Source organism: Kogia breviceps, chromosome 2 (assembly GCF_026419965.1).
Source record: "Kogia breviceps isolate mKogBre1 chromosome 2, mKogBre1 haplotype 1, whole genome shotgun sequence".
Classification (NCBI taxonomy): domain Eukaryota; kingdom Metazoa; phylum Chordata; class Mammalia; order Artiodactyla; family Physeteridae; genus Kogia; species Kogia breviceps.
In genome coordinates this window covers 61,350,028-61,376,583 of record NC_081311.1, presented here as the reverse complement: position 1 = coordinate 61,376,583, position 26,556 = coordinate 61,350,028, and the positions used below count along the sequence as shown (strand labels likewise).

General features: G+C 37.0%; 1 protein-coding gene across 3 annotated transcripts in view; it reads right to left on the bottom strand.

Annotated features, from left to right (window-relative positions):
* Window positions 1-26,556, bottom strand: part of MICU1 (mitochondrial calcium uptake 1) — a 223,996-nt gene that overhangs the window by 181,185 nt on the left and 16,255 nt on the right. For all 3 annotated transcript variants that reach the window (XM_059054213.2, XM_059054212.2, XM_067025421.1), the window contains exons 2-3: window positions 6,421-6,582; window positions 2,096-2,270 (exon numbers count right to left, since the gene is read on the bottom strand). In XM_059054213.2, the coding sequence (XP_058910196.1) occupies window positions 2,096-2,270; window positions 6,421-6,581 (336 nt within the window). In that variant the 5' untranslated portion in view covers window position 6,582. The remainder of the gene's footprint in view (window positions 1-2,095; window positions 2,271-6,420; window positions 6,583-26,556) is intronic.

Sequence of the window (26,556 nt, the reverse complement as noted above, 5' to 3'; positions counted from 1 at the left end):
GTTCATTGCAGCACTGTTCACAATTGCCAAGGTACGGTAACAACCTATGTGTCCATCACGCAATCTCAAGGGACTCCAAAGACCCAAAATAATTTTGAAAAAGATGAACAAAGTTGGAGGACTCCAACTGCCTGATTTCAAAACTTATTACAGTCATAAGAAGAATGTGGTACTGGCACAAAGACAATCATATAGAGCAGACAAACAGAAAAGAAAGCCCAGAAATAAACCCTCAGACACATCATCAAATGATTTTGACAAGGGTGCCACAACCATTCCATGGAGAAAGGATAGCCTTTTCAACAAATTATGTTGGGAAAATGGGATATCCACATGCAAAAAAATGAAGTTGGGGGCTTCCCTAGTAGTCCAGTGGTTAAGACTTAGCGCTCCCACTGCAAGGTGCGTGGGTTCAGTCCCTGGTCAGGGAAATTCCACATGCCACAAGGTGCAGCCAAAAAAAAATTTATTTTCTTAATTAAACAAAATTCTTAAAAACGGGATATGGCTTCCCTGGTGGCGCAATGGTTAACAATCTGCCTGCCAATGCAGGGGACATAGGTTCAAGCCCTGGTTCACTAAGATCCCACATACCATGGAGAAACTAAGCCAATGTGCCACAACCAGTGAGCCTGTGCTATAGAGCCCGCAAGCCGCAACTACTCAGCCCACGTGCCACGACTACTGAAGCCCACACGCCTAGAGCCCATGCTCCGCAACAAAAGAAGCCACCCCAGTGAGAAGCCCGCATACCGCAACAAAGAGTAGCCCCCACTTGCCACAACTAGAGAAAGCTTGCGCACAGCAATGAAGACCCAATGCAGCCAAAAATAAATAAATAAAATTTAAAAAAAAAACGGGATAGAAAAAGAGTACATTTTTAAACAGGTTCTTGGGGAGAAAAAAATGACACACGGAATGGTTACCCATTCACTGAGACTTTAGTGAAAGAAATAAGAACTATTTCAGATATAGATTAGAAAGGTTTTATAACTCTGGGAGCTACTAATTAAGTAAATTACACTGATAGCTTTCATTTTTTTCTGTGAAGCATAAGATACAGTCATCTGCTAAGCAGAAAGCGGGAGAAGAAAATGGAAGATTCAAAAATAAACATTTACTTGGGTCATTTTTGCCCAACACTGTAAAATGTAAAGTTTGACCATAAGTGAAGCTAATTGTGCAAGATAAATTTAAACTTTCCTCAAATTCACTCAGGGCAAAAGATTAAATAAATGTATCATTTTGGAATAAATGGCATGATAGATAATTAACTTGTGATACATAACTTTTGTTCAAATTCAGTTTAATCAGAAGTGGATCTGGGAAATGAGAAGACATATTTAATAGCTTCATCCAAATAAACAGAAGATCCAAATTTCTCAAATTTCTCTTGCTTGCAATTATACACCCCCCAACACAAAAAGTAACTCAAATTACCTTGTTGCATTGATTAGCTATATCTTAGCAAGTAAAGGTAATTCCCTGAATTTCAATGTTAACTTGCAAAATGTCTAAGAAATTCAACTTTTTGACTTTTCATCACTGGTTTGCTGAATTCAAATGCCCAATATCATAGGCATTATTACAGAGGAGCTAAACTTTTTTCAGGTAAAACTGTGTAACAGCATATTGTGTTAAAGATATAAAATGCTGGAATTATGTTGAGTTTATGCTGTCCTCAAAATTAGTTGATTTTTTGGAAATATTTGTATATTTCCAAAGAGATTTTATTCTGCCTTTATAATTTGGCATCATGACAAATCAGTATATCACAGACTCAACTTCACATATATGAAAACATTCAGCACCAGAAAGATCTAAAAGCAATAATCACCTTAGATGGTTGAATTGAAAGAACAAAGAAAGTACATGCATGATAATCCTGATTACCAATCCTAGGTCCTTTTCACTATCCCAATTAACTTCACATTCAAAGAGTACATTTGCCTTAGAACATGATGGAAAATAGCAAAGAGGTGAATAACTTCAAAGTGAATATAAACCATCTGAAATATATGATAACAGTCAACAGCATTATTCTAAAATAGAATTAACTATAGTACTAATTAATTTATAAGACTGTGTTCCATACTTTTCTGTCTCTGAATCCAGAACGTTTCTTCTTTTTCTCTTCTGGATAAGGCTCAAGACAAATACCTGAAGCCTTTTTTTCGTGGTTAGAATCTTCCCCTTCATCTTTACTCTTCCCTTTATCACCAAGTTCACTCTTTAGGTTGTTTACAGATGGTGGAGATTGTGCAAGGGCCCTGGATATGCAAAAAAAAAAAAAAATCTATCAATCTAGAAGGTCCATCACATTAAACAAATAAATATTTTCAGATAAAGCTTAGCAGGAGCAACAGCAATGAAATTCGTGAAAAGTGCTACATGAAAAAGTTCCTCAAAATATTAAAAATAGAATTAACATATGATCCAGCAATCCCACTTCTGGTTATATATCCAAAAGAATTGAAAGCAGGGTCATTCAGAGATTTTTACACACTCATATTAATAGCATTATTCACAATAGCTAAAGCATGGAAGCAACCCAAATGTATATTGATAGATAAATGGATAAAGGGAATATGGTATATCTGTATAACAGAATAATATTCAGCCCTAAGTATAAAGGATATGACACCAAAAGCACAGGCAACAAAAACAAAAACAGGCAGGATTACGTGACACTAAAAACCTTCAGCAGAGCAAAGGAAATAATCAACAAAATGAAAAGACCATCTACACAATGGAAGAAAATATTTGCAAACCATATATTTAATAAAGGGTTAATATTTAAAATATATAAAAGGAACTCTTACAACACAATAGCAACAAAATAAATAACCTGATTAAAGGTGCTCAACGTCAATAATCATCAGGGAAATGCAAATCAAAACCACTATGATATGGGGAGGGGGAAGGGTAAGCTGTGACGAAGTGAGAGAGTGGCAGGGACATATATATACTATCAAATGTAAATGAGATAGCTAGTGGGAAGCTGCCGCATAGCACAGGGAGATCACCTCTGTGCTTTGTGACCACCTAGAGGGGTGGGATAGGGAGGGTGGGAGAGAGGGTGATGCAAGAGGGAAGAGATATGGGAACATATGTATATGTATAACTGATACACTTTGTTGTAAAGGAAAAACTAACACACTATTGTAAAACAGTTATACTCCAATAAAGATGTTTTAAAAAAAAAAAAAAAAAAAAACCACCATGAGATATCACCTCACACCTGGTAGGATGGTTTTGCTCAAAAACAAACAAACAAACAACAAAACAAAAACCCAAAAGATAACAAGTGTAGGTAAGCATGTGGAGAAAAGGGATGCCTGGTACACTGTAGGTGGGAAAGTAAATTGATAAAGCCACTATGGAAAACAGTGTGGAGGATACTCAAAAAACTAACAATAGAATATGTTAGTTTTCTAACTACAATATGATTAAGCAATCCCACTTCTGGTTACACATCACAAGGAACTGAAATCAGGATCTCAAAGAGATATATACACTCTCATGTTCAATGCAGTATTATTCACAGTAGCCAAGATTTGGGAGAAACCTAAATTTCTATCAATCAACACAGAATTTGCAAACGAAGCGACTGACATGGGATTAATCTCCAAAACATACAAACAGCTAATGCAGCTCACTATCAAAAAAACAAACAACCCAGGACTTCCTGGAGGTCCAGTGGTTAAGACTCTGTGCTTCCATCACAGGGGGCAGGCACGGGGTTTGATCCCTGGTCAGGGAACTGAGATCCCACATGCCACATGGTGGGGAGAAAAAAAAAAAAAGTATCTCTTAAAAAAAACAAAACAAAACAACTGCTCAAGCAAAAAATGGGCAGAAGATCTAAAGAGACATTTCTCCAAAGAAAACATCCAGATGGTCAACAGGCACATGAAAACATATTCAACATAACTAATTATTAGAGAAATGCATATCAAATAGAGAAATGCATATCAAAACTACAAAGAGGAATCACCTCACACTGGTCAGAATGGCCATTATCAAAAAACCTACAAACAATAAATACTAGAGAAGGTGTGGAGGAAAGGGAACCCTCCTACACTGTTGATGGGAATGTAAATTGGTACAGCCACTATGGAGAACAGTATGGAGATTCCTTAAAAAACTAAAAATAGAGCTACCATATGATCCAGAAATCCCACTCCTGGGCATATAGCTGGAGAAAACCATAATTTGAAAGGATACATGCACCCCAATGTTCACAGCAGCACTATTTACAATAGCCAAGACATGGAAGCAACCTAAATGTCCATTGACAGAGGAGTGGAAAAAGAAGATGTGGTACATATATAATGAAATATTATTCAGCCATGAAAAAGAATGAAATAATGCCATTTGCAGTGACAAGGATGGACCTACAGATTGTCATACTGAGTGAAGTAAGTCAGACAGAGAAAGACAAATATCATATGATATCGCTTATATGTGGAATCTAAAAAAAGGGGTACAAATGAACCTATTTACAAAACAGAAACTGACTCACAGATGTAGAAAACAAACTTATGGTTACCAAGGGGGAAAGTAGGGAAAGGCATAAACTGGGAGACTGGGACTGACATATACACACTACTATATATAAAATAGATAACTAATAAGAACCTACTGTATAAAACTGAAGTACAGTTGATGTACAGTAAGTTACAGGTATACAATACAGTGATTCACAATTTTTAAAGATTATACTGCAGGATGGTGAATTTTATGTTATACATATTTTTTACCAAAACAAAAAAAATGCACTGAAAGAAAAAATGTGAGACCAAAAGAATCACAAACAGGTATTTAGATAAAAACTTGCACTTGAGAGAAAATTCTACATGAAGACAAATCATCTGATGGGCTTCCCATGTTCATTCTATTATGAACAGCAAGACAAAAACTGAATGTTCAGGAAAGGCCCCTTGGGCTAACTAGAGATTGAAACTGATAATCTATTCTATAAAGATTTTCCCTACTTACTCAGTCAAGGTAATGACTCTATTCCTTCAAACTCCTACACTATTTAGTGACTGAACCTTAACATGTAATTTAGGCTGGTTTTACAAGACCTTCACTGTGCTTACCACCCTCTGGTTTAGTGAAAAGGACTAAAGGCATTACTAAGACTCTATTGGCAAAATTTGTAGAGGCCCTCCAAATACCTTGGCCAAAGCATTGTCACTGGTCCTTCTAAATCTCAGATCCATCCCTTTTGGAACTCATAAACTCTCACCCTTTGAAACAGTCATAGGATGCCCAATGTACTTGGCTCCTGCTTCTTCTGACCCACAACTGATAAAAGAAGAGATAACCCAATATTCCAAAGACCTAATTGCTTCTATTAAAAATAATCATGCTTTGGTAAAGCAATCTTTTCACAGTGTACTGTTTGGAGATGAAGACCTTAAGCATCACGCCTTGCACCTGGAGATTCTGTCTATTGGAAAAGACACCTCCAGGAGAACTCTCTTCAAGCTTGCTGGAGAGGTCTCTATCGGGTTCTGCTAACCAACCCTTGTGCTGCCAAACTCCAAGGAAGAGACTATTAGATTCACATCACAAACCTAAAGAAAGCGCCAAACCCTGACTGTACCTGCACATCATCTGGTGACCTGAAACCAAAGATTTCCTGAAATTGAAGGACACAACATCTGATGAGACAGCTATCCCAAGATATCTGAACAAGGCCTGTTGGAAATGTGTTGCCAAAACCTTTAATGATGACAATGTTTCAGATGATTTCCAATGTCTATGATCTTGGTAACAGTGAACTTCAGATAAAACATGCATGAGAGTTCTCCCTCTTACACCTCCTTGTTACTCAAATGTGACCTCAACAGGTTTCCAATCTATGTACTTCCTCTCCAACATGAGACATTAGACCCAGGAAAGTTCCTCCCTGGCACTGAAATATGAAAACTCACTGACAGTAGAAAACCTGATTCTTGATCAGCAATGCTTTCAGAGAAAGATCTTGGTCAAAAGGGGGAAATGTAAAAAATTAATAAACAGAAGCCTCAATTAGAGTCAGGGGGAGTTCTCACACTCTGTGATGATAGCAGAGCCCAACAGGAAGAAGAAAGACACTTCTTCTTTCCTGACAAGGACTCAGCCAATAAAAAGCCATGGACTCTTTGTTTATTATACCCCTCCCAACTTCTTTTTCACCCTATAAAAGACAGGCAGACCTTGAAGCAGAATATTTCCTATTTGTTGCTTTGACATGATAGCCTAATTCCCTGAAACATCTTATTTCATAGACAAATATTATCAATGCCAAATGATTTAGCAAAGAAATTTCAATACAAAGTCAAGCCAGAAATCAATCCCTTTTAGATAACAGAGACAACTGGAAGAATAAAAGTACATGCAGGAACAGGATGCTCAGATAACACTCACCTCTTCCACAAGAGACCAGTACTTGCAGTTACTGCAGATGCTCCAAGAAAAGCCACCATCATCAACCGTCGCCTGATCTGGGTGGGCTGTGATGCTCCATGGTACCATCGAGAGCCCACTGCCAGCTCTGCCAATGCAGAAAGAGAGTTAAGACGAAACATCCTGTGGACAAAAAGTAGAAATGTTATTCCTAGCTGGTGGCAGTGACAGTGATGATGATGATAATTACAGTATTAACATCACCAACAAATACTAAGTACTTAATGGCAGACAGTATTCCTAAACACTTGGCAATACTATGTATTATCCCATTTAATCCTCAGAACAATCTGATGAGAAAAGTACTACTACTATAAACCTTATATATCAGTCAAGGTACAATTAGAAGAAACCACATGGTAATTTGAACAGGGAAAATTTAATATAAAGCATTATTAATTACAACAGGCAATTAAGTACTAAGGGGTAAAGGGACATTAGATACAGGGAGCAGTCACTACTTAAAGGGCTGTTGCAAAGCAACAAGAAAGGAATAAATCTGTAAACAGGACACTCCCAACAGGGTTGAGATCCGGACACTCTGGTGAGGACGCAGCCATGGATGTCAGAGAAATTTACTAAAGTGCTACACCAAAAGAACTCACTGTAAAGCCATCTACAGGTGACTGAAGGAGAAACAGACATTTCTTCCTGATTACACGACTTTTTGTAGTGGCAGTTCATTCAAATCACACAAAGTATCCATACTTCTCCCCTTTGATTTTCTCAAAGCATAGTTTATTTCTTCCTGATTTAAATTACCTTGCACTTTGTATGTATATTCACATATTCACGTATTTGTTCATACATAACTTTGCCTCCCCCCGACCCCCAACATACACAATTGGTTCTGAGCTTCTTTTAAGGCCAAAATTATTCTTTTCCTCTTTGAAAACACACAGTCTAACACAGAGCCTGTTACATTACAGCTGCTTAAAATATTTAACTATTTTACTTTAACATGAAAAATGTCAAGTTGCAAATTATACAGGTACTGGCTCTGAACATTTAAGTACATTTCTCAACCCCAATACACTAAGAAAACTATGTGTTTTATTGTTTGGGTTCAGGTCAAGTTAGACAATTTAGCTGTCTCCTAACATCACCGAGGTGGTTACTGATTCTTCTCTGGGACCTATACCTATAATCTCTTAAGTAAACCTTTCTCCTAGCCTCCTTCATTCAACCTAGGTCCAATGCCAAAGTTGGAGCTAAATCTTGCCCTTAAAGATAAAGTGGCAAATAGTTTTTCCTCCTACATGCTATGACCTAAGCTTCAGCACCACAACTCTTACATCCCTTCCAATCCTAGAAATCACCTCATTTTATTGCACATACTCTAGCAAATTCCAGCACCAAGGAGATTGTCTTTTATGTTTTCTTCCGTCCGTCAACTTCTGATTCATTTTTAAATTAACATTTTCCAAACCCACAAGTGCATTCATACATAGCACTGCTTTCGTCTGTAACAAAGACAAGCACAACTAAAACATTCATATCTGGAGAAAACATTATTCATCATTGACAACAGAAAGAAAAGAACTTTTTGTGTGTGTGTGTGTGGTACGCGGGCCTCTCACTGTTGTGGCCTCTCCCATTGCGGAGCACACACTCCGGACGCGCGGGCTCAGCAGCCATGGCTCATGGGCCCAGCCGCTCCGCGGCACGTGGGATCCTCCTGGACCGGGGCACGAACCCACGTCCCCTGCATCGGCAGGCGGACCCTCAACCACTGCGCCACCAGGGAAGCCCGATTTATTAGCTTTGAGAATCCATATCTGTATGCTATGGCTCCAGAGAATTTTAAACTTTCGAGGTTTTGAGTTATACTAACATTCCACTTACATCTGATGTTGTAATTCAAATGTTACTGTCTACATCTCATTTCACCACTGGTTTTAATCTCTTTCCCCAAAGTACACATCAATATATATCTAGGCACCTTCTCTAGTGTAATTTCCAATAGATGCCAAGTAAACAGAGGAAAAAAATTATCGCACTGAGAATAGGCTCTATTATAATTTAATTCTCAGCTTTGTACTGAAGAAATAGTGTAACTAGTTGAATGTGTTAATTTTTGATGAGAGACCGTTTAAACAGATTTAAGGAGATCAGCTTTCCAACTGAGTCTGGAAAACTGAATAGGCCAACTGGCAGCAGTTATGCAGTAATGAAGATTAACATGGACATTTATGACATGGATTAAATTAAATCAAAACCAGTGCATTCTTCTCTTTCCTAACAGTCCCCATCCTTCTCCCAAAAAAAGGCATGCCTCTAAAAAATAGCTTTGATTGCATTGAAAAAAATGAAGAGATTTCTAATCAAGAGAAGCAAGTAAAAGATAATCTTGTTACAAAAGAAAAGCATTATCTATCCAACAAGAAACAGAACAAGTTGTTTTTTTAAAAAAAAAAAAAAAAAAAAAAAAACCTGTAACAGTATATCACTGCTGTGTTTCTATATCTATTAATTTTAAACTATCATGCTTAATGTATTGCTTTTGGTAACTTTCAAAGGATCACAGAACCAGAAAATCACTTAATTCAACATCCTTATTTTACAAGTGAAGCAACTAAAATCTAGATAAGTTATGTAGTTTACTCATAGCTAATTAGTACAAAAGCCTACAATAGATCCCAAAATTCTTGATTCCCAAATAAATAACATAATGGGGGGAAACCTTTTCAAAACTGTTCCCAGAAAAATAAACATAATAGCCACACTTCAAAAGGAGATCAAGTGTCCAATTACAGAAAGATAAACAATGTTATAATGACAGAATACAATGTAATATTAAAAATGATAACGATTAAAAAGTATTAAAATGTTATTTCACAAAATAACAGAAAGTTGGGCTAAAGATATAAAAAGACAGTTGCAAAACAGAAGTAAACATGGCTCTATAATCTATGAAAATATACTTAACATCAAACATAATAAGACAATGCAAATTAAAACTATATTGACAAACTTTTTCACTCATTAAGCTGGCAAAATCCAAAAGTTTTAAAACATACTAGTTGGCAATGCGTAGAAATGGCACTGCTGAGGAATGTGTAAATTGGTACAATCTACAGAGGGCAATTTGGTAATATCCATCAAAATCACCTATATAAACTGCATATACTGACCCAGCAATTCCACTTCTGATATAATACGCTACTGATATACTTGCACACCTTTGAAACTACACACGCAAACATTCATTGCAACATGGTTTGTAACAAACAGCAAAAGACTAAAAACCACCCCAGTGATCACCAAGAGAGAACTGGTTACACTACGATAAATATCAATATATACAAGGCAATACCACATAGCAATAAAAAGAAAATGAAAAAACTATGTATAGATTTGGAAAGATTTTCAAGACATACTGTTATCTTAATAAAGCAAGGTGTGGGACAACATATATAGTATGCTACCTTTCATGTAAAAAGAGAGGAAACAAGAATGCATATTTGTATGTTCTTATTAATTAATTTTGGAAGGACACACAAAATAGTAATAGCAATAGTGCCGGTGAGGGTGGGAGATGGGTGAGATATGAGACAGGGAGATTTTTTTTTTTAACATCTTTATTGGACTTTAATTGCTTTACAATGGTGTGTTAGTTTCTGCTTTAGAACAAAGTGAATCAGCTATATATATATATACACATATATCCCCATATCTCCTCCCTATTGAGTCTCCCTCCCACCCTCCCTATCCCACCTCTCTAGGTGGTCACAAAGCACTGAGCTGATCTCCCTGTGCTATGCGGCCGCTTCCCACTAGCTATCTGTTTTACATTTGGTAGTATATACAACTCCATGCCACTCTCCCACTTCATCCCAGCTTACCCTTCCCTCTCCCCTTGTCAAGTCCATTCTCTACATCTGCGTCTTTATTCCTGTCCTGCCCCTAGGTTCTTCATAACCATTTTTTTTAAGATTCCATATATATGTGTTAGCATACAGTATTTGGTTTTATCTGACTTACTTCACTCTGTATGAGTCTCTAGATTCGTCCACGTCTCTACAAATGACCCAATTTCGTTCCTTCTTATGGCTGAGTAATATTCCATTGTATATATGTACCAAATCTTCTTTATCCATTTGTCTGTCGATGGGCATTTAGGTTGCTTCCATGACCTGGCTATTGTAAATAGTGCTGCAAAGAACATTGGGGTGCATGTGTCTTTTTGAGTTATGGTTTTCTCTGGGTATATGCCCAGTAGTGGGATTGCTGGGTCATATGGCAGTTCTACTTTTAGTTTTTTAAGGAACCTCCATACTGTTCTCCATAGTGGCTGTATCAATTTACATTCCCACCAACATGCAAGAGGGTTCTCTTTTCTCCACACCCTGTCCAGCATTTGTTGTTTGTAGATTTTCTGATGATGCCCATTCTAACTGGTGTGAGGTGATACCTCATAGTAGTTTTGATTTGCATTTCTCTAATAATTAGTGATGTTGAGCAGCTTTTCATGTGCTTCTTGGCCATCTGTATGTCTTCTTTGGAGAAATGTCTATTTAGGTCTTCTCCCCATTTTTGGATTGTGTTGTCTGTTTTTTTAATATTGAGCTGCATGAGCTGTTTATATATTTTGAAGATTAGTCCTTTGTCCATTGATTCATTTGCAAATATTTTCTACCATTCTGAGGGTTGCCTTTTCGTCTTGTTTGTAGTTTCCCTTGCTTTGCAAAGGCTTTTAAGTTTCATTAGGTCCCATTTGTTTATTTTTGTTTTTATTTCCATGACTCTAGGAGGTGGATCAAAAAAGATCTTTCTGTGATTAAGTCAAAGAGTGTTCTTCCTATGTTTTCCTCTAAGAGTTTTAGAGTGTCCAGTCCTACATTTAGGTCTCTAATCCATTTTAAGTTTATTTTTGTGTATGGTGTTAGGGAGTGTTCTAACATCATTCTTTTACATGTAGCTGTCCAGTTTTCCCAGCATCACTCATTGAAAAGGCTGTCTTTTCTCCATTGTATATTCCTGCCTCCTTTATCAAAGATAAGGTGACCATATGTGTGTGGGCTTATCTCTGGGCTCTCTATCCTGTTCCATTGATCTATATTTCTATTTCTGTGCCAGTACCATACTGTCTTGATTACTGTAGCTTTGTAGTATAGTCTGAAGTCAGGGAGCCTGATTCCTCCAGCTCCGTTGTTCTTTCTCAAGATTGCCATGGCTATTCGGGGACTTTTGTGTTTCCAAACAAATTGTGAAATTTTTTGTTCTAGTTCTGTGAAAAATGCCATTGGTAGTTTGATAGGGATTGCACTGAATCTGTAGATTGCTTTGGGTAGTACAGTCATTTTCACAATGTTGATTCTTGCAATCCAAGAATATGGTATCTCTCTCCATCTGTTTGTATCATCTTTAATTTCTTTCATCAGTGTCTTATAGCTTTCTGCATATAGGTGCTTTGTCTCCTTAGGTAGGTTTATTCCTAGGTATTTTATTCTTTTTGTTGCAATGGTAATGGGAGTGTTTCCTTAATTTCTCTTTCAGATTTTTCATCATTAGTGTATAGGAATGCAAGAGACTTCTGTGCATTGATTTTGTATCCTGCTACTTTACCAAATTCATTGATTAGCTCTAGTAGTTTTCTGGTAGCATCTTTAGGATTCTCTATGTATAGTATCATGTCACATGTAAACAGTGACAGTTTTACTTCTTTTCTGATTTGTATTCCTTTTATTTCTTTTTCTTCTCTGACTACTGTGGCTAAAACTTCCAAAACTATGTTGAATAATAGTGGTGAGAGTGGGCAACCTTGTCTTGTTCCTGATCTTAGTGGAAATGGTTTCAGTTTTTCACCACTGAGGACGATGTTGGCTGTGGGTTTGTCATATATGGCGTTCATTATATTGAGGTAAGTTCCCTCTATGACTACTTTCTGGAGGGTTTTTATCATAAATGGGTGTTGAATATTGTCAAAAGATTTTTCAAGATAGGGAGATTTTTATGACACACTATTTCAGTTTTAAAACTATGCTTATATATTTTTCCAGACAAACAGACAGTATTTCATGCAAGCATCTTCAGTGAAGTTTAAAGATAGAATACAAGGTAATATGTGCATGCATGCCAATTAAAATAATGTAAAATCAGGTACCCTATTAATTTATAAAAAAATTTAGATGATGCAAATAAAATTTAAAGATTACTCCAGGGGGAGAGTTTTACTCAAATTTTTTCATTTAGAGAAAAATAAAGGCAGGCCCAGGTTGATGTTTCATCCTCCTCAGCCAAGAACTGTAATTTGCCAGCCCTATTAGTGGGCTCAGGCCCAATAATGTCTCAGAAATCAACCCATATCATGGTAAATTTCCCTAGTAAGATAAGCCTTACTTAAATCAAATTCATATCCTGACACTCTGATTACTGGCACATCCTGATTCAACTTACCAAACTATTAGAATTCCAGACCTTATCCTGAGCCTGACTTAATATATCTGCTTGCACTTTCTATGTTATTATGCCTCTGGTATTTATGACCTCTGGCAACTGCACATTTATAGAACAACTGCTTGGCTCTTCCACTCCTGACACTGGCCTACATAAACCTCTTTTGTACTATTTCTGACTGTTACCCAGCACTATTGTTAAAAGCAACATCTGTTAATACTGAGGCCAAAATAAATTTCTGAGATCTACCTAAATTTGGCTATCAACAAAACTCAGACCTCAGTTAACTAAAACTTCAAGGTTTCAAAGTGTTTAGTCTACATGAACTAAGATTCTGAGAAAACAAGGACTGAGTGTCCTTTATATCTGTATTTCTAGACTCTGATACAGCACCTGTCACAGCTAGTATACAGAGCTGATGGGTCAGTGCACTCCATGAACCTGGAAATATGTTTGCTCTCTGAGAACCACATTATAAAATCAGCACTATCTGGAGTGCCCACAAGAATTCACTCTAATCATTCCAGTGGCAGCTGGATACTAACCATAGAATTGGATTCAGTAGGCCATCAGAGCCTCAGCCATTAAGTATCTTAATTATACACTTAACTCTCTTTTATTCTATTTCCATGCTCACTAAGTAATGTGTACTTCCTATTTACATTGCCTTCAAAGAGAGAACAAGTTGATCAGAAGATGGGAGTTTCTAGTTCTTACGGTAAATTAATAAATTGGCAATCTGCAATCTGATTTTAATCTCCCATGATATTACTCAGTCTAAAGAAGCTTCTCTGAATCCAACCAATTCCAAGGCACTGATAAGATCCAGTTTAAGGACTTCCAAGGTTCAAAGCCAAGGTCTTGGACTATGGTGACATCTTGTCCCTCTGCCTTGCCATTTCATTCAAACTTACACCCCAGTGAGAATTTCTCAAAAGCTTTGTATGGCCAGAATCATCGAACCTAGGGATCCACACTCACTTTTCCTTCTGCCCAGGGTGTAATCAAGTTAGGGGAAGAGAATAAATGAAGAGTCTAAATAAAGGAAAATCATGGGAATATTGTTTTGCTGGACATGATACAGATTTTTGTGTGGAATAAGCAAGACTACTTGCATTTTTGTTACAATAATAATACAGGAATACATTTTTAGAGTTGAAAATGTTGTTGTAGAGAAATACATAAGAAACTATGTATTCTTTTTCATACATCTGAAATTCCACCACTCTCCCTAAAAGAAAGAAGAGGGAAAATAAGAATGCATATTTGTATATCCCATCAAAGGATATACAGACATACCTCTTTAACTACTACAGAGTATTTCATACTATAACTGTTCCACTATGACTGTTTAACTATTTGCCAATTAATACAATAAGGTTGTTTCCATACTTTGCCATTACAAATATAGCTCAGAGACTTTTTTCCCTATGCATTTATTTTTATTCATTTTTTTTTTTTTTTTTTTTTTTTTTTTGATACGCGGGCCTCTCAGTGCCGTGGCCTCTCCCATTGCAGGGCACAGGCTCCGGACGCACAGGCTCAGCGGCCATGGCTCACGGGCCCAGCCGCTTCGCGGCACGTGGGATCCTCCCAGACCGGGGCACGAACCCGTGTCCCCTGCATCGGCAGGCGGACTCTCAACCACTGCGCCACCAGGGAAGCCCTATTTTTATTCATTTTTATTCAAGTATATCTGTGGGACAGATATCTAAAAATGAAACTGTTAGGTTAAAAGAGTGTGATCGTTTTAAGTTTTTTAAAAATTTTATTGAAGTATAGTTGATTTACAATGTGTTAATTACTTCTGTACAGCAAAGTGACTCAGAGATATATATATATATTCTTTTTCATATTCCTTCCCACTATGATTTGTCACAGGATATTGAATATAGTTCCCTGTGCTATATAGTAGGACCTTGTTGTTTATCCATCCTATATATAATAGTTTGCCTCTGCTAATACCAAACTCCCATTCCTTCCCTCCCCTACCCCCATTTTTGACTTTGATAGATACTGCCAAATTACCCTTCAATACTGACATTCCAATTTACACACAACCAGCAGTGTATGAGGGTATTCCTTTCCCTGTACTTGCTATTCTCAATTTTTTCCATTTATATGAGAGAAAAAAACTAAGTAAATGAGTTTGATAATATTTGCGTAGTAAATGAGTTTGATAATATTTGTTTACTTTTCAAGAGTTCATCTTTGGTGTTCTGAGGACCATTCGAATATTAAGCTGTATTTAATTTTCTTTTGTTCCAGTAATATTCCCAGTCCTCAGGCTTCATCTTTCCTTACTTGCAAAAAAAAAAAAAAAGGCGGGGGGGCGGGGCGGCATTTGTTTCACCTAGATTTTTTTAGATATAAAATAGTATGTTTACATTAGATGTAATATTAACACTATTTCATTCAATGTTATTTTTGAGTAGAATGTTATTTTTATTAAACAACAAAAAGGCTATAACTTCCTTAATCTGAACCATTTCAATACTCTTCTTAATCAATCTGACTGAGCTCCACCAGATCTGACTGGGAAGATTTTTTCCATCTAATGTTTTGCTTTCTAATGGCTAGTTATACTTTCAAAATACTTGAATTGATTATCTATTCATCACATTACTGAAAAGAATGATTTAACTGAAACAGTAACAAAGTTCTCAAAAATACCCTTCAAGTGTTTCATCTTCACACAAGCTAAAATTTACACTTCACACATACTAAAAATTACAGTGTGCCCAATTCAACTGCAGTACAGGGACATAGCTACCTCAGTGTTTCACAACAAAGACAGATGCACTTTTTTCGCATGTACTTTTTCGTATTTTATTTTACAAAAGCTACAACCTAAAACAACTTATTAAATACACAATAGGCAGTAGTGCAAACATCAACAAGTGTATTTATTTCACTGATATTTGTAATACTTCTTCTCTGCAAAGGGTGTGTGTTATCCCCAAAGTACATGCAATCTATGAAAGCAATAGTTGCAATGAACATAGGAGAGAATAAATCACAGGGAAAAAATGAGCATCTCCCATTGCTATATTTAAGATTTATGGACTTCTGAGAGCAGAATTAAGTAGCTTCAGATTAGCCAGTCAAGTTGTTCCTTGGGCAAACTATAAGGATTATTATAATTAATATTTTCATAATTGATTTCATATTCATAGTTTTTATACCCACAGAGCTCAACAAACTGGGCTTATATGTCTTCATGAAAGCACAAACATGAAGACTGTAACTAATACAATACACAAAGCCTAATACAATACTTTGGGCATTAGACAGATTTACATAGAAATACAATATTTTGAATAATACCTAATAATTTAAAAAATATTGACTATGTAACAGGCTATTGGACTGGAAGTGAGGATAGTCAAGTTTCTGGCTTGGTTTTATTATTGTTTCTAAATGTCTTAACATGACAAACTATTTCTGTATTACTCCTCTGACCAGTCCCTCTTTATTTTTATTTATTTATTTATGCCGCATTGGGTCTTCATTGCTGCGCACGGGCTTTCTCTAGTTGCAGTGAGCGGGAGCCACTCTTTCGTCGCAGTGCGCAAGCTTCCCACTACGGTGGCTTCTTTGTTGTGGAGCACAGGCTCTAGGTGAGCGAGGTCCAGTAGTTGTGGCACACAGGCTCAGTAGTTGCAGCGCATGGGCTTAGTTGCTCCACAGCATGTGGGATCTTCCCGGACCAGGGCTCGAACCCGTGTCCCCTGCATTGGCAGGCAGATTCCCAACCACAGCGCCACCAGGGAAGCCCGAGGCCCTCTTTAGATGCAAATGAAATCCCACGTCGTCCATAAAAGCTATGTAAAATAATTACCACTCTTGATTTCTTCCTCTGAATTCCTGTAGAATTAACATTCTGTACCATTGTTATGGTACCTTGTTTATTAAGTCATTTTCGTGTATACTTGCCAACTTGCCAAAGAGACTGCAAATCTAAAGATATGAAGTATATTTTAGGCTTCTTAGTATCCTAAGTGCCAGTTAATAAATCTGAAGTTGGGCTTCCCTGGTGGCACAGTGGTTGAGAGTCCGTCTGCCGATGCAGGGAACACAGGTTTGTGCCCCAGTCCGGGAAGATCCCGCATGCCATGGAGCGGCTGGGCCCGTGAGCCATGGCCGCTGAGCCTGCGCGTCCAGTGCCTGTGTTCCGCAACAGGAGAGGCCACAACAGTGAGAGGCCCGCGTACCACACAAAAAAAACAAAACTGAAGTTATTACTGACAGTAATAACAGATATTAATGTTCAATTACACTAGAGTTCATACAGAAAACTTATGGCCTCCTTCTACCTCTACTACCATCCTGCTATGTGACCAGTAAAAGCCTTATCTTCTCTAATAATGCAGGGAGATGCACAGCACAGGTGGTGTTCCTAAATCCTTTCTGGCTTTAAGAGTTAATTTCAGAAAAACAAAATGTAAAGGTGTTTTGTACCATTGGGAAGAAAGTCATCCTGAATGGTTATTAATGACATAACATCTTACATTAGCCTCACTGGCTTAAGAAAATTTCATATAATCCAAAATATCCAATTGTCATTATTTCATTTAAATCATTAGCTATTTATTGAGCAAGGTACTGTGAGGGTACTGCAAGAGGCACAAAGATGAGCAAGACATAATGTGCCCAAGAACACCTTATAATTTGGTAGTGGACATAAAACAACTATTCAAATAACCATAATGCAACGCAAGAAAAAAGGTAAGAGCTATAAGAACACAGTAACATAGAATCAAAGAAAGGAAAAAGTACATTAGGTGGGTAATTGGAAAGGGCATAAGAAAGGATCCAAGGAAGATTTACTTAGGGTAGGAAAAAGCTAAGCATTCTATACCAAAGACTTTGAATGCATTATCTTAGAAGCCTTTGTTATTTTACCTGAGGAATGGGATAAGGTACCAGAAATATAATCTTTCCTGCACAACTATGACACTTCTAAAAATGCAATAATATATTAGATTTCAATTATGCCAAATAATTTTTAAAACATCTCTAGACATTTTTTTAGATGAAATGAATCAGACTGAAAGTTCTGCAGTGAAGACACCAGGATGACTGCCAAAATACAGTAAAGATTAATGTTCACGTCTAGAAAAGATGCATTTTCATACCTCAAAATGACATTACTGACAATAAAAATAAGGAAAACTCACACTTCAGCTCACTCTGTTCTGAGAATTGAGCATTTTTCAACAGCAGAGAAAGAGCTATTTTAATGATCTCAGGAATGTAAAGTTAATTTAAGTCACAGAAGTATGTAACAGTAAAAAAAACCAAAAAAACAAAAACAAAAAACCAAAAAACCAGTAACTGTAGGCACAAGAATCATCTCACAGAAATGTAAGGTTTGACACAGAACTTTTGTACATATACTTGCTAAATGAAGATGCTATGGAAAAGCAGGTCAATATCCCATAGTACTCAACTTCCTGTAACTCTGTGAAACATTCCTTCATCCAGCTAAGAACCTCCGAAGTTCACTTTTTCAAAACACATACACACCCAGATGCACACACATATCATAGAGCCTTTTTTTTTAAACATCTTCATTGGAGTATAACTACTTTACAATGTTGTGTTTCTGCTGTATAACAAAGTGAATCAGTTATATGTATACATATATACCCATATCCCCTCCCTCCCACCCTCCTTATCCCACCTCTCTATGTGGTCACAAAGCACCGAGCTGATCTCCCTGTGCTCTGCAGCTGCTTCCCACTAACTATTTTACCTTTGGTAGTGTATATATGTCAATGCTACTCTTTTACTTCATCCAAGCATACCCTTCCACTTCCCCGTGTCCTCAAGGCCATTTTCTACATCTCTGTCTTTATTCCTCTCCTGCCCCTAGGTTCATCAGAACTACTCTTTTTTTTTAGGTTCCATTTATATGTGTTAGCATACAGTATTTGTTTTTCTATTTCTGCCTTACTTCACTCTGTATGTTAGATTCTAGGTCCATCCATTTCAGTATAAATAACTCAATTTCACTTCTTTTTATGGCTGAGTAATATTCCATTGTATATATGTGCCACATCTTCTTTATCCATTCATCTGTTGATAGACATTTAGGTTGCTTCCATGTCCTGGCTATTGTAAATAGAGCTGCAATGAACATTGTGGTACATGTCTCTTTTTGAATTGTTGTTTTCTCAGGGTATATGCCCAGTAGTGAGATTGCTGGGTCATATGGTAGTTCTATTTTTAGTTTTTTAAGGAACCTCCATACTGTTCTCCATAGTGGCTGTATCAGTTTACATTCCCACCAACAGTGCAAACAATTTATTGTTTGCAGATTTTTTTATGATGGCCATTCTGATTGGTGTGAAGTGATACCTCATTGTGGTTTTGATTTGCATTTCTCTAATGATTAGTGAGGTTAGCATCCTTTCATGTATTGTTGGCAATCTGCATTATCTTCTTTGGAGAAATGTCTGTTTAGGTCTTCCTCCCATTTTTGGATTGGGTTTGTTTTTTTGATATTGAGCAACATGAGCTGCTTGTATATTTTGGAGATTAATCCTTTGTCAGTTGCTTCATTTGCAAATATTTTCTCCCATCTTGAGGGTGTCTTTTTGTGTTGTTTATGGTTTCCTTTGCTGTACAAAAGCTTTTAAGGTTCATTAGGTCCCATTTGTTTATTTTTGTTTTTATTTCCATTTCTCTAGGAGGTGGGTCACAAAGGATCTTGTTGTGATTTATGTCAAAGAGTGTTCTGCCTGTTTTCCTCTAAGAGGTTTATAGTGTCTGGCCTTACATTTAGGTCTTTAATCGATTTTGAGTTTATTTTTGTATATGGTGTTAGGAAGTGTCCTAATTTCATTCTTTTACATGTAGTGTCCAGTTTTCCCAGAACCACTTATTGAAGAGGCTGTCTTTTCTCCATTGTATATTCTTGCCTCCTTTGTCAAAGATAAGGTGACCATATGTGCATGGTTTTATCTCTGGGCTTTCTATCCTGTTCCATTGATCTATATTTCTGTTTCTGTGCCAGTACCATACTGTCTTGATTAGTGTAGCTTTGTAGTATAGTCTGAAGTCAGGGAGCCTGAATCCTCCAGCTCCGTTTTTCTTTCTCAAGATTGCTTTGGCTATTTGGGGGTTTTTTGTGTTTCCATACAATTGTAAAATTTTTTGTTCTAGTTCTATGAAGCATGTCATTGGTAGCTCGATAGAGATTGCACTGAATCTGTAGATTGCTTTGGGTAGTACAGTCATTTTCATTTCATTTCTTCCAATCCAAGAACATGGTATATCTCTCCAAATGTTTGTATCATCTTTAATTTCTTTTATCAGTGTCTTATAGTTTTCTGCATACAGGTCTTTGTCTCCTTAGATAGGTTTATTCTTATGTATTTTATTATTTTTGTTGCAACAGTAAATGGGAGTGTTTCCTTAATTTCTGTTTCCGATTTTTCATCGTTAGTGTACAGGAATGCAAGAGATTTCCATGCATTAATTTTGTATCCTGCTATTTTACCAAATTCATTGATTAGCTCTAGTAGTTTTCTGGTAGCATCTGTAGGATTCTCTTTGTATAGTTATCATGTCATCTGCAAACAGTAACAGATTTACTTCTTCTTCTCCAATTTGGATTCCTTTTATTTCTTTCTCTTCTCTGATTGCTGTGGCTAAAACTTCCAAAACTATGTTGAATAATAGTGGTGGGAGTGGGCAACATTGTCTTTTTCCTGATCTTAGTAGAAATGGTTTCAGTTTTTCACCATGGAGAACGATACTGGCTATGGGTTTGTCATATACGGCCTTTATTATGTTGAGGTAAGTTTCCTCTACGCCTACTCTCTGGAGGGTTTTTAATCATAAATGGGTGTCTGAAAGCTTTTTCTGCATCTATTGAGATAATCATATGGTTTTTCCCCTTCAGTTTGTTGATATGGTGTATCACATTGATTGATTTGCATATATTGAAGAATCCTAGCATTCCTGGGATAAACCTCACTTGATCATGGTGTATGATACCTTTAATGTGCTGTTGGATTCTGTTTGCTAATATTTTGTTGAGGATTTTTGCATCTACCTTCATTAGTAATATTGGCCTGTAGTTTTCTTTTTTTGTGACATCTTTGGTTTTGGTATCAGGGTGATGGTGGCCTCGTAGAATGAGTTTGGGAGTGTTCTGCCCTCTGCTATATTTTGGAGGAGTTTGAGAAGGATAGGTGTTAGCTCTTCTGTAAATGTTTGATAGAATTCACCTGTGAAGCCATCTCCATAGAGCCTTTTTATTGCAATAATAAAACCTGAAACTCATGTCTGATGAGGGAAGAATGGAAGAGTAGCAGTTTCCCTTCCTTGAACAACTGCACAGAAGAACAAATCAACCTAAGAAAGTCTATTTAAAACAAAAGCAGGGCTTCCCTGGTGGCGCAGTGGTTGAGAATCCGCCTGCCGATGCAGGAGACACGGGTTCGTGCCCCGGTCCGGGAAGATCCCACATGCCGCGGAGCAACTAAGCCCGTGAGCCATGGCCGCTGAGCCTGTGCGTCCGGAGCCTGTGCTCCGCAACGGGAGAGGCCACAACAGTGAGAGGCCTGCATACCGCAAAAAAAAAAAAAACAAAAGCAAACAAACCATCCAGGAAACTACACAAATAATTATAACCAATATAAATTTTCTAAGACTACTAGGATGTGCTAATGTGTTCAGATGAGTAAGCATCTTTCAATATTTAACATTTCCATAAAACTACATCTCCAACTTTCGATTCAACTTTTGGAAATTAGGTAGCCATGGAGTTTTAATGGTTAATAAATTTATTTATTATTATTTTTTTTTTTTTTTTTTTGCGGTACGTGGGCCTCTCACTGTTGTGGTCTCTCCCATTGCAGAGCACAGGCTCTGGACGTGCAGGCTCAGTGGCCATGGCTCACAGGCCCCGCCGCTCCGCAGCATGTGGGATCTTCCTGGACTGGGGCACAAACCCATGTCCCCTGCATCAGCAGGCGGACTCTCAACCACTGTGCCACCAGGGAAGCCCAATAAATACTTTTAATGTACTTAAGAACCATTAGAAAACTACAGGGTGAAGAAAAAAATCAGCTATCAATAAGGACAGTTTAAGCACTGCTCCAAAAGAAAATAGTGCCAAGAAAGTACTAACTGCACAAGGAAAAGGTCAGGGTGTGTAGAAGTGAAGAGGAAGAAGAGTACTCTAGTAGAAGCACTGTGAAAAACCATTTTTTACTCTCCACCTCGCCTAAACATGTTTGGTTTATCCAAAATTAAGATACATTTCAATTTCAAGCCCTATCTAAGCCTCACAAATTTTATGGTCACTTTGCCATATTTTTGGCAATACCAGCAGTCACAAAATCTTAGTATATAACATAAAATTCCATTTAAAATGTTTCTGTTTAAACAATTCTTATTATAGGATTATCCAGTAATACGCTGTTAACCAATATTTCATTATTTATTTGGAATTTTCTAAATGTCAACTCTCACAGAATACAAAACTTAATCTTTATCATCAAATCAAAGTATAAAGTGCTATACTTAAGGTTTGCTATGATGTATATGATTTCAAGACAACAAACAGGCGTAGCTGAACATTACCAGACGCCTCATTCCTATCTCCCAATATTTTCTCCAAAAGAAATGCAGAACAAGGGGAAAATAACTACATGAAAACCATGCATAAGGGCAGAAGGTATATGGGAAATCTCTACCTTCTCCTCAATTTTGCTGTAAACATAAAATAACTCTTAAAACAAGTAAACTCTTTCAAAAAATTCATGTGGAATCTCAAGGGACCACAAATAGCCTAAACAATCTCAAAAAAAAGATGAACAAAGGTGGAGGACTCTCACTTCCTGATTTCAAAACTTACTACAAAGCTACAGCAATCAAAGCAGTGTGGCATGACATAAAGACAGACATATACCAATGACATAAAATATAGAGAGCTCAGAAGTAATCTTTACATATATGGTCAACTGATTTTCAGCAAGGGTGTGAAGACCGTTCAACAAAGAGAAGACCTCTTTTCAACAAATGGTGTGGAGAAAACTGCATGTCCACATGCAAAAGAATGAAGCTGGACCCTTAGCTTACACCCTATGCAAAAATTAAAATTGACCATAGACATAAGCGTAAGATCTAAAACTATAAAACTCTTAGAAGAAAACACAGGGGAAAATCTTTATAACACTGAATTTGGCAATGGTTTCTTGGACTGAACACCAAAAGCACAGGTAACAAAAGAAAGAATAAACTGACTTCATCAAAATAAAAACTTCTGTGCATGAAACTATAGTATCAAGAGAATGAAAACACAACCCACAGAAGAGGAGAAAATATTTGCAAAGCATGTCTATTAAGGATTAATATCCAGACTATATAAAGAACTCCTACATCTGAACAACAAAAAACAAATAATCCAATTTAAAAATGGGCAAAGGACTTGAATAGACATTTCTCCAAAGAAGACACACAAATGGCCAATAAGTACATGAAAAGATACTCAACATCATTAGTCATTAGGGAAATGCAAATCAAAACCACAGTGATATACCACTTCACACCCATTAGAACGGCTATTGTCTAAACTAAAAATGCACTTCTCAACTAGAACTCAAATATGTAATGTACTGGGCATGATAACAATACATCATGGGAATAATATCTTCATCATATGTAGTCCTAAAGTTCTTAATTGTTAATTTCCAGAAGAGCTTAAAATAATTAAACAAAAAATTCAAGGCCACACACCCAAAAATTTTTCAACGCCCTGGAACACAATATATTAGACTTGAATAACACAACTACACATTATTACCTTATAGAACTTCAAAAAGGATTGTGCAGGATAAGAAAAAATGCATCAGAAGGAATATTTTAAAAACCAGAAAGGATATATTTTTATCACCATGATCAACAACTTAATGTAATGGACACATATATAAAAGAACACTGAACAGCTGTATATTACACATTCCTTTCAAATATACACAAAAATTATAGAAATTAACCACATGAGATGAAATGACATCAGAGTTTTGCATTTAAAAGTCAAGTGACAATGGGAGTGGGAAGTTACAGATGAAGGACTGGCCAAATGTTGATAAATAATGAAGCTGGGTAATGGGTACATGGGGATTTTGTATTGTATATTAAGACATTTTTCATAATTTCATATATGTTTCAAATTTTTCACAACAAAAAGTATTTAAAAAGTGATTACAGAGGTTCTGGCTCCAGTTAAGATGAAATGAGCACACTCCTTTCTGTCTGTCCCACTGAATGCAACTGAAAGCCCTGGATGGAATATCCATCTGAGGACTCTGAAAAGTAAATGTCAGCAGGCAGAATGGAAAAGGAAATAGATCTCAAGGTAGCGCAGAAATGGAAGTGAGCTTCCAAATTTTTTCCTCTGGTCTCTCCATGCCAGAATTCAAACTTAGCCTGACACCAAACATGTGCACTGGATGCAGACAGAAACATCTCCAAGAAGAGCCATTTATTTCTGGTTTGATGAGTGGGAAAAGGGACTTACATGAGTAAGAGAGAGTGGGAGAAATTCCCTGGATTTGTGTGTGTGTGTGTGTGTGTGTGTGTGTTGTGTGTCTTTTTTTGTTTTCTCCCATCCCAGCAACAAAGCACTTCTACAGAGGAACCAGCAGCTGGGAAGTTATCTAAAATCAGAAGAAGGGAAAAATTCTTTTCTAACCAGAGGAACTGTGCTCCAAGAGCACTGGGGCAGCTCTTCTATTTTTCTATCCTCTGTTCACTAGACCCAGGAGGCTGATGTAGTTGAATTATATGACAGGGTAGGGAAAGGAAAATTTCAGGTTTGAATCACGAGAAGCGGGGTCCTTGGGAGCAAGTAAGTGTTGGGGATATCACAAAGAAGGGGAGCTCAATAAAGTGAAACCATAAGATTCAGTATGATCTCCTGAGCTCACCTCCAAGGTACACACGTAGATCTTCCCCTAAGCAGCATAGCAAAGGATCTATGAACTAAAATATGGGGTAGACACCACCAAGGTTCAAGACTGGCCACTGTATGGGGCACAAAAGGGACAAATATGGATAGTACTGCAAAGGCTATGAAAACTGAACTGACATTGGAACTACAACCCATAAAAGGTGGGTTGGAATTTGCAGCATCAACCTAACTAGGCCAGCTGCCTGCTAAAGAAAGAAAACCAACATTCTTTACAGGATTTAAGTAAGATCTGTAGTGTCAAAACATGATATTCTTAGGAGAATTATTTGCTCACAGACCCACTCCAAAAAACGATATAAAGTTCTTCAGATGGAAAAAAAAATACTGGAGGGAAACTTGGAAATTCGGGAATGAAGGAAGAGCAACAGAAATTGGCTTTCATCGTTTCTGAAAAGTTTGCTGTAACTCTTACCTTTGTTCCTTTGTGTGTAATATGTCATTTTTCCTCTGAGTACTTGTTATTTGGTGCATGCTAGACTGGTAGCAATGGGTTCTCTGTTGTCCTGGGAGAGCCACAATTTTCAACAGTGACCTTGTGTCACTGGGTCTTGTGCATGGAGCTTTCTCAGTGGCCCTGTCTCTCCTCAGATGTAGACTTCTGAAGATCTCAGCTTCTGGCAGTTTCCTGCCCCTCCCCCAGGGGTAGAGGATTTCTTTTTCTTTTCCTCTTCTCCAGAGTTAATGGATTTTCACCTGTGCTCTGAGGTGACAGGGTTGCCTTACACACTGGTAAAATTATAAGTCCAACAACACCACATATTGGCAAAGATGTGGAGCAATGGGAACTCTCACACTTGATGTTGGAAGTGTAAATTGATTCGATTCCTTTAGAAAAGTTTGACATTATCTTGATAAATTGTAGACATGAATACGTTTAACCCTGCAATTTTACTGTAGAGAAATTCAAGCATATTCTGAGATATGAACAGGAATGTTCATAGCAACACTGCTTGTAATAACCAAAACTAGCAACAACCCAAATGTCTACCAACAGTTAAATGGATAAACATGTCCTAATTCCTAATGTGGATAATGAATAAACAGGGATCCACGTTATAGTCATTAATGAGTACCTTTATTTTTTTACACATTTCACTTCAAAATAAAATATATTTTTTAAAAACAGAATTACTAAATTAATTTTGGAAAATTTACATACCCCCCACAAATGCTTTACAAATAACACACCGTTAAGTCTCATAAGTATAATGTTCAGTGGAGAAGCATATCATAAAAGAATATACATGGTTAGATTTCATCTATATAAAGTTCAAAAACAGACAAAACTAAGTGTTTAGTGATACACATAACCATGATTATAACCAAAATTCTGGAAGATAATTTATCTCCCGAGGAGATAAATTGTTTTATCAAATTATGCTCAGAGAGTGAGATTGTCTTTGCCAATAACTTATTTAACACAGGTTCATTGCGGGAATTATATAATAATATGTCACAAGCCCAAAGCATACAGGATAATGTCTCTTAATAAGCCAATAAAGAAATATACTCTAAAGCAATGGTAGATTGCTTTGGGTGGTTGATTCAAATGATTACACTATTGTTCCAGGCAAAGGGGAGATGAAAGAAATAAAGCCCAAATTGAGTTGAGGTGTACCTTTCTATAAGTTGGTTTTCTGAACAGTCAGCTTAGCCAACCAAGAGTTGCTAGAGCTGGATGCTAGTGGAATGAAGGCACCAGTGCT